General features: G+C 41.8%; 2 protein-coding genes across 2 annotated transcripts in view; one reads left to right on the top strand and one right to left on the bottom strand.

Moving 5' to 3' along the window:
* The window catches only part of gusb (glucuronidase, beta), a 46,488-nt gene extending 44,510 nt beyond the window's left edge, over window positions 1-1,978 (bottom strand). The window contains exon 1 of the mRNA XM_069910837.1: window positions 1,438-1,978. The gene's annotated coding sequence lies outside the window, so the exon portion shown is untranslated. The remainder of the gene's footprint in view (window positions 1-1,437) is intronic.
* On the top strand, window positions 1,203-14,969 carry LOC138749318 (acrosin-like). The gene is made up of 7 exons (XM_069910535.1): window positions 1,203-1,278; window positions 1,387-1,513; window positions 1,910-2,187; window positions 4,832-5,030; window positions 5,925-6,187; window positions 7,490-7,632; window positions 14,522-14,969. Exons 1-7 carry the CDS (start codon window positions 1,203-1,205, stop codon window positions 14,909-14,911), a joined length of 1,476 nt encoding a protein of 491 aa, XP_069766636.1. The 3' UTR covers window positions 14,912-14,969.
* Window positions 14,970-15,262: the final 293 nt, after the last annotated feature.

Raw genomic sequence — 15,262 nt, 5'->3', positions numbered from 1 at the left:
TCGGGAACAAAAAAGAAACAATCTGCTGGAGGAGTTCAGCAGGTTGAGTAGTATCAGTGAGGTGGGGGTAGGAATTGTTGATATTAACCCTTCGTTAGGACAGATCATGGAGAGAGACAGAGTAAGGAGGAAAGGGTGGGATAGGTGAGGAAGGACCCAGTACGATATTGCTAAACCAAGTAGGGGTGGCAGATGATTAATGAATAGGTATGGTGATTATCTAAACTTGCTGGAGAGACATTGAGTGACTTCTGAAAATAAAAAAGTCAACATAACTGAATAATTCAAAGATTTTGGTGGTAATGTTGAGACTGCAATTTAGGTGATGAGGTTCCCTTCCTTGAAAGGTTACCACCACTTTAAGATGATTCTGCATTCTCTGGAGCTTGAGATGAAGCGAGAGCAAGAAAATAAATCATAAGGCTATTAAAGCAGGGGCTTAACTTACATAGTTCATGCAAATGTTGGAAATCAAATAAAAATAAACTCAGAAGAATTCCAAAAGAATGGCCTGAAATGCTGAGGAACTTTCTTTTTCCATGTAGAGCTGCCTGCCTTGTTTCTGAACCCAGTAAGAGTAGAAATCTGTTGTGGTTGGAGGCATTCATACTTGAGATGCAATTGATAGTAGCATTTCTGACCACAATTGATATTCCTGGATCCTTTGAAAGCCTCTTGCAATGTATTTCCTCATATCTGTCGACCTCATGTAGAGTCCCACCAATACCCTCGATAAATGGAGGAACAACCATTGATTTTCCAACTGGTATTGACGTCTCCAGTTTCTGCTAGCCTACTCTCCGTTCTCCCTTTGCCCTTGGTCTTCATTCCTCCAGCTCTCCACCCCCTTCCCTCTCCATTCACAGAGCCATCCCCCTTCTCCCCATTTGCTGGTGCGCCCTCCCTCGTCCACCCATTTCCTCTTGCCTTTGGGACTGTGCGGCTCCCTGCCATTTTGTTCGGGCCCCTGCCCACATTTTTTTTCATAACAATAAGATCATAAGAAATAGGAGCAAGAGTCGGCCATCCGGCCCACTCCGCCATTCTCTAAGATCGTGGCTGATCTGATGACAGGCTCATCTCCATCTACCTGCTTCCCCTTCCCCCCTCCCCCATATCCCTTAATTCCCCTACTAGTTAAAAATCTACCCTCATCTTAAATATATTTATTGATGTAGCCCCCACCCCACCGCCCCACTTCAATGGGCAGAGAATTCCACTGTTTCACCGCCCTCCAGGAAAAGCAGTTCTTCCTCATCTCCATCATGAATCTTGAGGGTAAATCTCACCTACCAGCAGAAACAATTTGTCCACCTCTATCGTGTATGCACCTTTCATAATTTTATACATTTCTATAAGAACCCCTCTCAGTCTTCTGAATTCCAGCAAGTACTGTCCCAGTCAACACAATCTCTCCTCATAGGCTAACCCCCATACCTCTTGAATCCAAAGCCAATATATCCTTCCTCAAGCCTTGCTGGACCAAACATTGTGCTTCAACTTCAACCACGGCGTCGGCAGACTTTACTTCCACAATTTTGGTGGATCAATTTTGTGGGGCAAGTTTCAAAAGAATTGAGAAATAAAAGCAAAGAAAAAAAATCGCTGGATATACACTAGGGAGGGGAGGGGATCAGGTCAGGCAAGAACATCAATGAGAATGAGATCACAAGCTCCACCATGCGCGGAACAACGATACATTCCGGGCCGTCCCAACTCCTCAGTTTGGAGGACCTGGCCCCAGGTATCACGAAGCATCTGGCAGGATGTGGAGAAACCTTTTCTTTGGTATAAATAGCAGTTTAAAAAGTATTTTGAGTAGATTTAAACAATAGGGTGGCCTCTTAATACAAAAAAAACTTTCCAATAGTTTAGTGCGTCATCGTAAACTTTTTCTAAACGAAAACAGTTGGACCAGGTCGGGACGCTGTCCCAAACCCGGATTTCTTGCCACCAATTGCGTGGTTCTGGTTTGTGCCGGCGCCGTCTATTCCCACTTCAGCATCTGTGATTTCTCGTCACAATCCGGCTGGGTGACGATCGCTGCAGTTTTTGTTCCCTTGGCTCATGTCCCTGCAGTCGGTCCAACGTGGGCAATGAGCCGAGATTGGCGCCCGGGCTTCGCCCACTGGCTCTGGTCCTGTGCAGTCCTTGCCGTCGTTTTTGCAAATGGGGAAGCACAAATGGGTACGTGGTTTGTATCAAGTTTGTTCTTTTTGCAAGAGTGGAGGGAATTAAACCGATCCTGAAGATTATTGCACGTTGAGACATCAGTTCACATACTGTTCAAATGTATTGGTCATTTCAAGTCTTAAATATAACCTGGGAAACAGGAGTCCTTACGGGTTATAAAGTAACCAGAAGCCAGACCCGCGGAAATGATGACCTGTGCAATAGGCAGGGGTAGCAGTAATTTATATAGAACACTGGTCTTCAACCTTTTTTCTTTCCACTCACACACCCAATGAAGAATTCCCTGTGCCATCGTGCTCTGTGATCAGTAAGGGATTGCTTAAGGTGGGGTGTGAGTGGGAAGGAAGTTTGAAAACCACTGATATAGAACATAGTACAACAGGAACAAGGCCCCAGTGTCAGTCCAAATCTAATTAAAACTCTTGCAGGAAGTCCTGCATCCCCTTCACATTCACCTGGAACATCTCAGCCGTTTATTGGCTGTAGCATCTCCCTCCTCAACCTTCGGATTCTCCTCAAAGTTTATGCCCCCCCCCTTCCCTTGTGAAGCAGCCAAGTTTAGTTGGGTTCTTCTGTACTTCCACCAGCTACATAAAAAGATATTGATGGTACGTGAGTGTAACACTGTGATTTGTGATTCCAGAACAGTCAAATAGAAAACCATTCTTATTGAGCATATTGGAAAGAGGAAAACATGAACATGCATATTACAAAATAAAAAGATTCTTAGAGAGCAATAGTTTATACACAATGAGTCATTAGGGAACCTTAAGCACAAAGTCTAGGATGTGTGAACACTATTAAAAAGCTTTTTTTAAAAATAATTCTTGTAAAATGGAAAAATTTAGAGAGATGTTTGAGGTACCTGTGCAAGGTTTTTGATGTCAGCCTTCAAATTGAATAGGTCACTTATCTTTTTGAATATTTTATTTTTGATTGTTTTTAAAAAAAAATACATAGTAACAAATCTACATTAAACTTTTTCTTACAAACAAAGCAAAAACAAAAGTCCCTCCCTCCCTCCAAACCTGTTCACAAATGGCAGGGGTTCCAACTCCAACCCCTGCAGAACTCCTCTGGTCATAGGGCTCCAACATGAGTAACTCTCTTCTACCTCTACCCTATGCCTTCTATGGCCTATCCAATTTCATGACCCGACTAGCAACTCACCGAGGATCCTATATTCCTGCACCTTACGACAACGAGGGAACTGGTCAAAAGTCTCAGTGGTCTATGTTCACAACATTAACTGTCCTTCCCTCATCAACCATCCTTTCCACCTGGAGGAAGTCACGTGATGGAGTAGTGGCCGGACGGTGAACTCCAGCCCTCTCCAGAAAAGTTGAAAAAAATAAAGGAAAGCACAAAGGCACAAAAATAAAAATTAAAGTAAAGTGAATATAAAGGTGGAAAGAAGATGGCGACGAAAAAAGAAAAGTCGAAACCAACGGTAAGAAGAGAGGAAGAGAAGACAACGGAAGAAGAAGGAGAAGGCCTTACCTGTTCGAAGAGGCCCGTGGTGGAGAGAGAAGCCCGCTCCCTCAGGTCGGTAGAAAGTGGACTACAAAAATGGCTCGCTGAGCCGAGTAAAAGTGCACAACCGCGCATGTAAAAAAACACACCGACAGGAGGGGCGACCAGCTGGGGAGTCGATCTCCACAGCCGGCAATGACAGCTACAGAACAGCAGCAGCAAGAGGAGAACATAGAAGACAACAAAAACAAGAAAGAAGAAAAAGAAAACAAAGAAACAACAGATGGCCAACCCAGAGGAAGAAGAAGAGGAAGAGTACAGTGAAATGGAAGAAGAAGGGAAAGTCAAGATAAAGGATATACTTTCTCTTATTAAAGAATACATGGATTCATTTAAAGAATGGCAAGTACAAGAATTTAGTGATTTAAGAAGAAGAATAAACAGTACAGAAGAGAAAGTGAATAAAATAGATATGACCATATCAGAAATAGGAAAAAGAATGGACAAGGTGAAAGAACGAGAAGCAGCAGTAGAAATGGAGGTAGAGGACTTAAAAAAGAAATTAGAAGAATCTAATAAAAAAGTTAAAGAGACACAAGAGCTGTTAGCTCAGAAAATAGATATAATGGAAAATTACAACAGAAGAAATAATATAAAGATAGTGGGCCTTAAGGAAGATGAAGAAGGCAAGAATATGAGGGAGTTTATAAAAGATTGGATCCCCAGGATCTTAGGATGTCCAGAACTACAGCAAGAAATGGAAATAGAAAGGGCACATTAGCCTTGAGAAGGCTGAAGATGAGCCTATTATCGGATCAGTCATGCTCTCATTGAATGGTCAGAAGGCCAACTCCTAGCTCTCATGTTCAAAACATCCACGGGAGGCAAAGATATACAGTATAACCACCATTTCAAGCCCGAAATGGTGGTTATACATCTTTACCTCCTATGGACTCTGAAAGACCTGCTGAGCTCCTCCAGCATTTCTGTGTTTTTCCTCAATCAATTTGACATCACTTGTTATTTTCTTGATTTTTAAGCTGTTCTCTCGAATGACTTGACATGTGGGACTACTGATACTAAAATCAACACGGGTATCTCTCTGAAGTCCCACTGATAAAACAGCGAGTCCAAGCTTTTCAAATTTAAATCTCTTTCCTTTCAGAATGCGGGACGAGATCCATTACTGTAAAGACAAGCCAATCGCGGATAGTAGGGGGCCGTGATGCAGTGACAGGCGCGTGGCCTTGGCAAGTCAGCCTTCAAATGGTAGCTAGTAACACGCACATGTGTGGAGCGTCAGTCATCAATCAGTACTGGCTTTTATCAGCAGCGCACTGCTTTCCTCGTAAATATGAATTAAAGTATGTTAAGCAAATATTACGTTATTATTTTTAAGAAAGGCAATTGAACAAACTTTGTTCATTTCCTTTGTTTGTTTTGACTCAAACTTAACTTTGGAGCCGTCTTTGTCCTGCTTGGTTCTTACTTTGGCTTGGCTTCGCGGACGAAGATTTATGGAGGGGTATGTCCACGTCTGCTGCAGGCTTGTTGGTGACTGACAAGTCCGATGCGGGACAGGCAGGCACGGTTGCAGCGGTTGCAAGGGAAAACTGGTTGGTTGGGGTTGGGTAACACATTAAAAATTACAAAGTTAAGGCCCCCATACTCAAAATGCTGTCCGACTGGCACTCCTACCATCAGCTCATTATAGTTGTATTACAGATACACAATCCTTTATCCGGAACCTTTGGGGGACGGTGTGTTCTGAATTTTGGAATTTTCCAGTTTTCGGAAAGCCAGATTTAAGCCCACCCAAATTGTGCTGCCGTATCCAACCCCGCCCCTTTCCAATCGCGCTGCCATCTCCCCCCACCCCCTCGCCCACCCAACTCGTGCTGCCGGTCTCCCTTCCCGTCGCCCACTGACTCACGCTGCCAGTCTCCCCACTTGCCGGTTTTTGGAGCTTTCCGGATTTTAGATGTCCGGATAAAGGATTGTGTTCCTGTATTAATGAAAAATGTAAACATAATTTAAATATAGATAATTTGCACAACTACTAATTGTGAATATTTGTTATTAATTGGTGAAGCCCTGTTAACTCAGCATGGACAAGTTGGGCCAAAGGGCCTATTGCCATTGGAACAACTATGACTCAATGACTCCATTGCCATTTTGTGCAGTGAAATCAGATTCTAGTCAGTGATTGGAAGTGATTCTCAGTTCCATCATTCACATTTGTTTTTGTACTGTCTCAGTATGAAGACGTCTTGGCAAGCTGTGATAGGGCTGAGAGAGCTGTCAAAGCCGGATAGATGGACCATTACACGGAAACTGGAAAATATAGTACTGCATGAAAAGTTCGTGGGCAACAGAAATGATGTGGCTGTGCTTAAAGTGGACCAACCAATCAGCTTTGGGGACTACATCAGGCCAGCCTGCTTACCAAAACCAGGCAAATATGATAATGAGAAGTGGACCCATTGTCACGTTACAGGATGGGGACTTATGGAACAAAATGGTAATTTTAAAAAAAAGTAGTTTATTAAGTGTCTCACAAACCCTTGTTTATTTTTTCTTGGCCTTTTTGCCAATTTAAATAGATTTTTGGGTAGGGTTTAAGTTTAGATGAGCTTGTTCTGAAATCGTGCCTCTTCAAATAGATCATTTTCCTAAATATGGAAACAAACATTCTAATGGAGACTACATCTTCTGAAAGTCATCATCCTTATATTTGGGAAAAATCAAACATTCAATATTCTTGGAGCTAGATTTTGGACCAGATCGGGATTCGAATCCCGCGCTGTCTGTAAGGAGTTTGTACGCTCTCCCCATGTCTGCATTTGTTTTTCTCCGGGGGCTCCCGTTTCCTCCCATCCTTCGAAAATGTTCTGGGGTGTAGGTGAATGGGGTGTAAATTGGGCGGCACAGACTCGTGGGCCGAAAGGGACTGTTATCATGCTGTAGGTCTAAATTTTAAAAACTGTTCACTTTACCCTGTGTACAGATATGATTTATAGTTCTTTATCCTATTAACAACATCCGTTATACTATATGCGAGTTAAAATGTCTAAAAGCCCTTGCATTTAAAAAAAAACATAATCGGTAAAGTACTTTTGATTTATGTGGTTAAAACATGTTCAACTTAAGTTATCTATTGTTTTGATTATAATATTCACAAAGTTTTGTCGAGTATTAGTAATTGTACAAGAAATAATCTGTAGAATGGACTAAAACATGAAAGTCTGAAGACACCATGATTAAAGTAAAACAACTCTGCAGAAACTCAATGGGTCAAACAATTAATTTATACACCGGTGGGCGCCTGCCTACATTTTGCTCATATCTTAACCAAAATATTGGTTATCCATGAGTCTTTGCTACATACTGTTTGACCTACTGAGTTTCTCCAGCATTGTGTATTTATTTTTAAATGATCTGCAGAGCTTAATTGTGTCATTGTTGCTCGATTAACAGCAATTCCTTAGTAAAAGGATGAATTAAGTGAGGAAATATATTTGTGATTATCTCACAATTTAAAGGATATAATTTAAAGGAGTGTTCATTTATTAATTCATTATTTGTTTATAGTGTGTCACTGACGTGGTAACAGCATTATGCTGACTGACCAACCTTTGTGCTTCACTGGGAAGAAGTTTAAGCAACCAGAGCAAACCCACGCAAGTTATTATAGAGCAAATATCGTCAATTCTTCAGATATTATCAGAAGATTTTTCAATTTATTTCAGAAAGTACACATAGTCATGAGGTTTTCATTCAGCTACAGATGCAATCCAGTTCAATTTTTCTTCATTTTGTTTAGGTAAGCCATTGCGTATTCTTCAGGAGGCGAGAGTTGAGTTGATTCCTTCAGAAACCTGTCAACAGAGCAACTGGTATGACCACGCTGTAGACAGTAAAATGATCTGCGCTGGTTTTGCAGGTGGAGGTATCGATGCCTGTCAGGTAAAATACACCTTTCTTCATTATGTAAGGATAATTGATCCAAGTTTTGAAGTAAAATTCTCTCCTTTTGGCTACAAAAGGGAATGGATAATGTGCTTGGGTGGGAAAAGGAAATGGCCCAACTCCTTCTCTGTGGAAGATGTCCATCAGTCTCAACTTCATGCTCCTTCATAAAAAAGTCACCTTTATTTATCATTCATACCAGGCTCACACGGTAACGACGAGATAACGTTTCTCCAGGACCACAGAGCACATTTACATAGACACAAGTTAGAATAGAAGTTAAACACGTTAAAATATTTAACTTGTATAGTAACCACCCCAAAGGTTCTGGAAATTCAGGAGCCTGATGGCTTGGGGGAAAAAGACATTGCCCACTCTGGACACAAGAGCCTGAGTGCTGTGGTACCTCCTACCAGATGGCAGAAGGGGAGAGCAGTTTACATGAGGGGGATGTGTGGAGTCCTTCACAATGTTTATTGCTTTTCACCTGCATCGAGTGTTGCATCCCTCCAGTCTCCCAAATGCTCATTCTTATATAAAGTGTGTCCACAAGCTGAGCATTTGTAACCTGGGGAGGAGCTGCACAACTGGTGCACAAGCATAAGTGTGTACAAATCAAGCAGAGTACAAAGGTAAGTAGAACAGTGCAAGCACAAAGGGCATAAACAAACAGAAGCGTGTACAAATTGCACGAATTGAGCGTCGTAAACAATAGAGCGGTGTGTACAAGTAGTGCGTGATGTTTTAGCCAAACTCTCAGTGATTTTTTTTTAAAGTGTAGAGAAATACCAAAGTGCACTTCACTAACATTGAGGATGTTTCTGCTTTGCTCCCTGCCCATATATGGCATTGCACGTGAAGAAGACATTTTGGACCCTGGATGCCAAGGACTCTGAGCATATTATGCACAGAGCCCTCTATCTCCAGTTTCAGTGTTTAAAAACTACATTTTATTATTTTACATTCTAGTATATACATAGCATACAAAGCTATGTAATCAATTCTACAGACTTACCATTGATCACAAATACCGCTCAGGTTCCCTGTGCCTGCAGGGGGTGCAACACTTGCGCCCACAGCTCCTCCCTCACCACGGTCCAGGGCCCCAAACAGGCCTTTCATGTGCAGCCACACTTAACTTGTACATCCAGAGGACATATTTACTGCATCCGGTGCTGCCTCTGTGACGTTCTCTACATCGGAAAGACCAGTTGCAGATTGGGAGGGGGGGGGTGGATAAAAATCGCTTCGCTTGGCACCTCCGTTCCATTCACAACCACAGCGACCTCCCAGTGGCCAACCATTTCAAATCTGGGGTCACGCTCCCACGCTCCTGTCTGTCCATGGCCTTGTGTACTATCCTATCCTGACCACCCACAGATTGGAGGAACAACACCTTGTTTTTCCGTCTGTGCGCCCTCCAGTCAGGTGGCATGAATGTCGACTTTACTGCTTTCCATTAAACCTGCTCACCTTTTCTTTCTCCTCCACTTTTTCCTGTCCTTCCAGTTCCTCCATTCACCCAGTCATCCCTCCGTGCTCCTGTCCCCTCCCTCCTTTCTCCACCTATCATCTCCTGCCTTTGCCACTCCCCACCCCACCCTTTTGTCCGGACCCCTGCCGGCATTTTCGCTCATACCTTGATGAAGGGCTCAAGCCTGAAACGCCGATTATGTATCTTCACCTTTGCTAGATAAAGGACACTGTTTGACCTGCTGAACTTCTCCAGCATTTTGTGGTTTTTTTACTGCTCAGGTTTTTGATAGAGACCCTTTATTTAGAAAAATGTTGGAGGGAGTTTTGAAATAGAAAAACTATTCTGACAAGATTGGGTGTAGGGGCTGGGGGTGGGAGCAGGGTTAACCCAGATAATCCATTTCAGTATTAACCAGGGACAGATAAATATTGACCAAGACACTAGGGAGAAGTCTTCTTCAAGGTGCTCTTCCGTGCAATCCTGTCCATGTCCGGAGGAGCAGAGAGGGTCATGGTTTAACATTTCTTTTAAACGGAGGGGTCAACAACAGTGCAGCCTTCTCTCACAAGGACACCAAGTAGCCTAGATTTTACTGCATTTGTTGAAGTTTCTGAAGTGGGATTTGAACCCAGAACATCCCAATGCTCCGATGCGATACTTTCTCCGCTGTCCGTAGGTGATGGACCAGAAGTAGCTACAATAGGACTTGGCGATGGGGCGGGAATAAGTTCATACCTCTTGAGGTTCACTCTCCCATAGTAAGGTCATAACTTGCTCTATCTGCTTAAGTCAATGTATACAGTTCAGGGTCCAAGATCAAAAGTTACAAATTTAGACTCGTGTTTGCAGATGGCTGCAAATTACTAATCCATAACTTTAACCAATGCATGATCAGTCCCAGCACAGGGATCGATACTCTGTCAGTACAGTGCCTTCAAAAATGTTTGGGACAATGACTCTTTTATCCTTATTTGCCCCTGTACTCCACTTGTAATCAAACAATTCACGTGTGAATAAGGTGCACATTCCAGATTTCATTCAAGTTATTTGTATACATTTTGGTTTGACCAGGTAGAAATTACAGCTCCATAATATTTGGGACAGAACAACGGTATGTATATTAAAGTTGTCATGTGTCGTACTTTGTTACATATCCCTTGCATGCAATAAATGCTTGAAGTCAGTGACCCATAGACTTCACCAGGTGCGGAGCGTCTTCTCTCGTGATGCTCTGCCCAGCCCCTACCGCAACTGCTCCTGCTCGTTTCAGGGGCTTGTCCCCTTAAGTTTACTCTTCAGAATGTGCAAGGCATGCTCAATTGGATTTAGATCAGGTGACTGACTTGGCCATTCAAGAATTGTCCTGTTTTTAAGCTTTGAAAAACTCCTTTGTTGCTTTAGCAGTATGTTTGGGATGAAGTCCTGTCCAATGAGTTCGGGGCATTTGCTTGAACCTGAGTAGATAAGGTGTTTCTATACAGCTCAAAATTAATTTTGCTATTGCCATCATCAGTGAAGATAAGTTCACCAGTACCTGTGGCAGCCAGACACGAGACGGTACGCTTTGGATCTTAGGCAGATCCTTTATGCCTCCACACTTTACTCTTGCCATCATTCTGAAACAGGTTAATCTTTGTCTAAACTGTCCACAAAACTTTTACCTAGAATTCTGCAGGCTCTTTTAAATACTTGCAAACTGTAACCTGGCCGTCCTGTTTTTGTGGCTGACTAGTGGTTTGCATCTTGCCATGTAGCCTCTGTATTTCTGTCCATGAAGTCTCTGTGGACAACGGTCATTGACACATTCACACCTGCCTCCTGAAGAGTTTTTTTTAATCTGTTAGACAGGCATTTGGAGATTTTTTAATTATGATAAGAATTCTTGACATTGGCAGTGGAAATCCTTGGCCTTCCAGTCCCTTTGCGATTACTGAGATCACCAAGTACACTCTTAGACGAAAGAACCATAGACACTACAGCACAGAAAACAGGCCATATGGCCCTTCTAGTTTGTGCCAAAAACATCATTCTGCTAATCCCACTGACCTGCACCCATTCCATAACCCTCCAGACCTCTCCCATCCATATATCTATCCAATTTATTCATAAAACCCAAGAGCAAGCCACATTTACCAAGTCAGATGAAAGTTCGTTCCACACTCTAACCTCTCTCTGAGTGAAGAAGTTCTCCATAATGTTCCCCCTAAACCATTGTCCTTCCACTCATAATCTAAGCGAAAAGAGCCTACTCACATTTACTCTAGCTCTAGTTCTCAATTTTGTAAACCTCTATCAAATCTCCCCTCATTCTTCTTCAAACCATGGAATAAAGTCATAACCTGTTGAATCTTTCCCTGCAACTCCTGAAGACCCAGCAACAAAATGTGCACTGAACAACTCAAGAGCACAGAGGAGTCACGTGATGGAGTAGTGGCCGGACAGTGAACTCCAGCCCTCTCCAGAAAAGTCGGGAAAAACAAAGGAAAACACAAAGGCACAGAAATAAAAGTTACAGAAAAGTGAGTATAAAGGTGGAAAGAAGATGGCGACAAAAAAAGAAAAATCAAAATTAACGGTAAGAAGAGAGGAAGAGAAGACAACGGAGGAAAAAGGTGAAGGCCTTACCTGTCCGAAGAGGCCCGCTGCGGAGAGAGAAACCCGCTCCCTCAGGTCGGTAAATAATGGACTATAAAAATGGCTCGCTGAGCCGAGTAAAAGTGCGCAACCGCGCATGCGCGACTCCTCGCGCATGCGCGATGCGCATGCAAAAAAACACACCGACGGGAGGGGGGACCAGCTGGGGAGTCGATCTCCACAGCCGGCAACGACAGCTGCAGAACACCTGCAGCAAGAAGAGACCACAGAAGACAATAGAAACAAGAAAGAAGAGAAGGAAAGGGCAACAAAGAAACAACAGATGGTCAACCCAGAGGAAGAAGAAGAGGAAGAGGAAGAGTACAGTGAAATAGAAGAAGAAAAGAAAGGCAAGATAAAGGAGGTACTTTCTCTTATTAAGGGATACATGGAGTCATTTAAAGAATGGCAAACACAGGAATTTAATGATTTAAGAAAAAGAATAAACAACACAGAAGAGAAAATGAATAAAATAGATATGACCTTAACAGAAATGGGGAAAAAAATGGACAAGATGGAAGAGCGGGCAGTAGCAGCAGAAATGGAGGTAGAAGACTTAAAAAAGAAATTGGAGGAATCTAATAAAAAAACTAAAGAGACACAAGAACTACTAGCTCAAAAAATAGATACAATGGAAAATTATAACAGAAGAAATAACATAAAGATAGTGGGCCTTAAGGAAGATGAAGAAGGCAAGAATATGAGGGAGTTTATAAAAGAGTGGATCCCTAAGACCCTAGGATGTCCAGAACTACAGCAAGAAATGGAAATAGAAAGGGCACATAGAGTATTGGCCTCTAAACCACAACCACAACAAAAACCAAGATCTATTGTAGTAAAATTCCTAAGATATACTACAAGAGAAAAGGTACTGGAGAAGACAATGGAAAAAGTAAGAGAGGGCAACAAACCACTGGAGTATAAAGGGCAAAAAATCTTCATTTATCCAGATATAAGTTTTGAACTCCTAAAGAAGAGAAAAGAGTTCAATACAGCAAAGGCGATTTTATGGAAGAAAGGGTATAAATTTATACTGAAGCATCCTGCGGTATTGAAAATATTTATTCCAGGACAACAAAACAGACTGTTCTCGGATCCAGAAGAAGCACGAAAATTTGCAGAACAATTACAAAAATAGACTGAGGGAGGAAGACGGGTAATGAGAGTAAAAATGATCACGATTGATATGTATGTGGGTAAAGACAAAAATAGACTAAGGGATGAAGACGGGTAATGAGAGTAAAAATGATCACGATTGATATGTATGCGGGTAAAGAGGTATAAGAGTGAATAGAGACAATGTGCATACGTGAATGTATCTGTACTTAGAGGAAAATATAGATAGTATAGACAAGAATTAATAAGGGAAGGTAATGGAATAGAGAGAATAAGGAGGGAATTAAAAGAGTGACCTTTGTGACATATGAAAAGTGAAATCTTTTCTGGGGGGGCTGGGTGGGGGGAAATAGCGGTCACTGCAAAATCAGTTGACGCTTGCGAGTGGATTCGCAAATCCAAATGGAGAGGGGAAATGTGGTTGTCCGACAAGGGATAAAGGACAACTCAGGAGGGGAAGGGGAGATTGGGGATAAATAAGATTGAAAAGGAGAATAAGGAAAATGTTGGATGTTGTAGGAATGTTGTCTTATAAAGAGTTGAAAATAAGAAAACAGAAATGGAAAAGGAGGAAAGGTAATGATGGAAAAACGGAAAGAGAAGATAAACAAAATATAAAAGGGCTACGCTGAACTATATGACTTTAAATATTAATGGAATACATAACCAAATTAAAAGGAAGAAACTACTAAATTTAAATGAATAAATGTATTCCATTAGAAAAAATAACATATAGGTTAAGAAATAATATTGAAATATTCGAACAAGTATGGGAGCCTTACATTAAATACAATAGCGAAAACCTACCGGGGACAAACATTACCTAAGTTGATGGAAGGAGAAGGAAAGAAAAGAATGGACTCAGTAGAATTTCTGGTGTATTTTTGTTGAATGACAACATTGTCTGACTGGCTTAATGCAACCTAGATTGTATACCTAAAATGGATGAGGGGGGGGGGTGGGGGGGTGGGGGTTGGCTTGGGAGGAGGGAGGGGGGGGGGGTGGGGAGAAAAAGTCACTGTATATGTGTGAAAAAGAAATAGTGTATATCATGGCTAATGTGATTTATGGTGTGAAAAATAAAAAATTTAAAAAAAAAACAATTCAAGAGCAAATCTTAAAATGATAGAAAACTTGTTAATCCTTTCTGCTGAAATTATCAATGGGGTTTTATTATCTGAAAATTAGTTCTAGACCTAGTGAAAACTAATTCAAGATAGAAAGATAGAACGGTAGTTCCATTCTGTTGCAACTTAATGGCATTTACAAAACATGTGATTCTCAACCTTTTCTTTCCACTCACATCCCACTAGTAAGGGATTGCTTAAGGTGGTATGTGAGTGGAAAGGGAAGGTTGAGAGTTACTGCTCTAGACCCAATTGTTACTGAAATATTTTGCTTGAGAAAAATGGTTATTGGCCCATTTCCTTTGGAGTCATGAAACCATGCACATAACGAGTCAATGAGGTATGATTAAAACAGTGGTTTTCAAACTTTTTCTTTCCAACCACATCCCATCTTAAGCAATCCCTTACTAATCACAGAGCACTGATGGCATAGGGAATATTTAAAGTGGTGTGTGAGTGGGAAGAAAAAGTTTGAGAACCACGGCTGTAAACAGACCGTGCCAACGGATAACAGTTTGACTTTGTTTCCTAGGGTGACAGCGGTGGACCCCTATCATGTCAACCTAAAAACTCCAATCGTTTTTATGTGGTGGGCATAGTTAGCTGGGGAGAAGGCTGTGCGCAGCGCTTTAAACCTGGAGTTTATGCCAGCGCAAGTGACTACGGAGAATGGATTGAGCAAAGAACTGGAATATCCATTCCCCAAGGTGAAGAAACAGATGCAACAGATCAGAATGAAAACGGTGCTGATGTTTTGATGGTAGAAAATCAGACAGTGGCCTCCATTGCAGGAGAACTTCCACAGGAAAGTTGGACACAGTCGCCCATTTCAATGGTGCACAGAGATTCACTTGGACTAACAATTCCCCTTTTAAATCAACTTCTTGTTTTCTCTCTCACTTGTATTAGTCATTATTCCTGAAGTCAAAAAAATAGTGAAAATAATTTCAGACAAAAACATAAAACCCTTTGTAAAAATTGCTGTTGCGTCCTTTATCAACATCTGCTCTCATCACCATTTCAACCCATTGTTTGCAATTTAACAGAGCAAAGCATGCCAAAGAGTGGTGATAGGGATGCGGAGGGAGGTGAAGGCCTCGATTAAAATGATTGTTATAAAAGAGATAGTGATGGGCAAACTAATGGGTCTGAAGGTGGACAAATCCCCTGGACCTGATAGGTTGCATCCCAGGGAAATGGCGGGAGTTATAGTCGATGCATTGGTAGTCATTTACCAGAATTCTCTGGATTCTGGGAAGGTCCCGGCAGACTG

The sequence above is a fragment of the Narcine bancroftii genome, chromosome 14 (assembly GCF_036971445.1).
Source record: "Narcine bancroftii isolate sNarBan1 chromosome 14, sNarBan1.hap1, whole genome shotgun sequence".
NCBI lineage: Eukaryota > Metazoa > Chordata > Chondrichthyes > Torpediniformes > Narcinidae > Narcine > Narcine bancroftii.
Note: the sequence above shows the minus strand (reverse complement) of the source record. Positions and strands in the feature narration are given on the sequence as shown.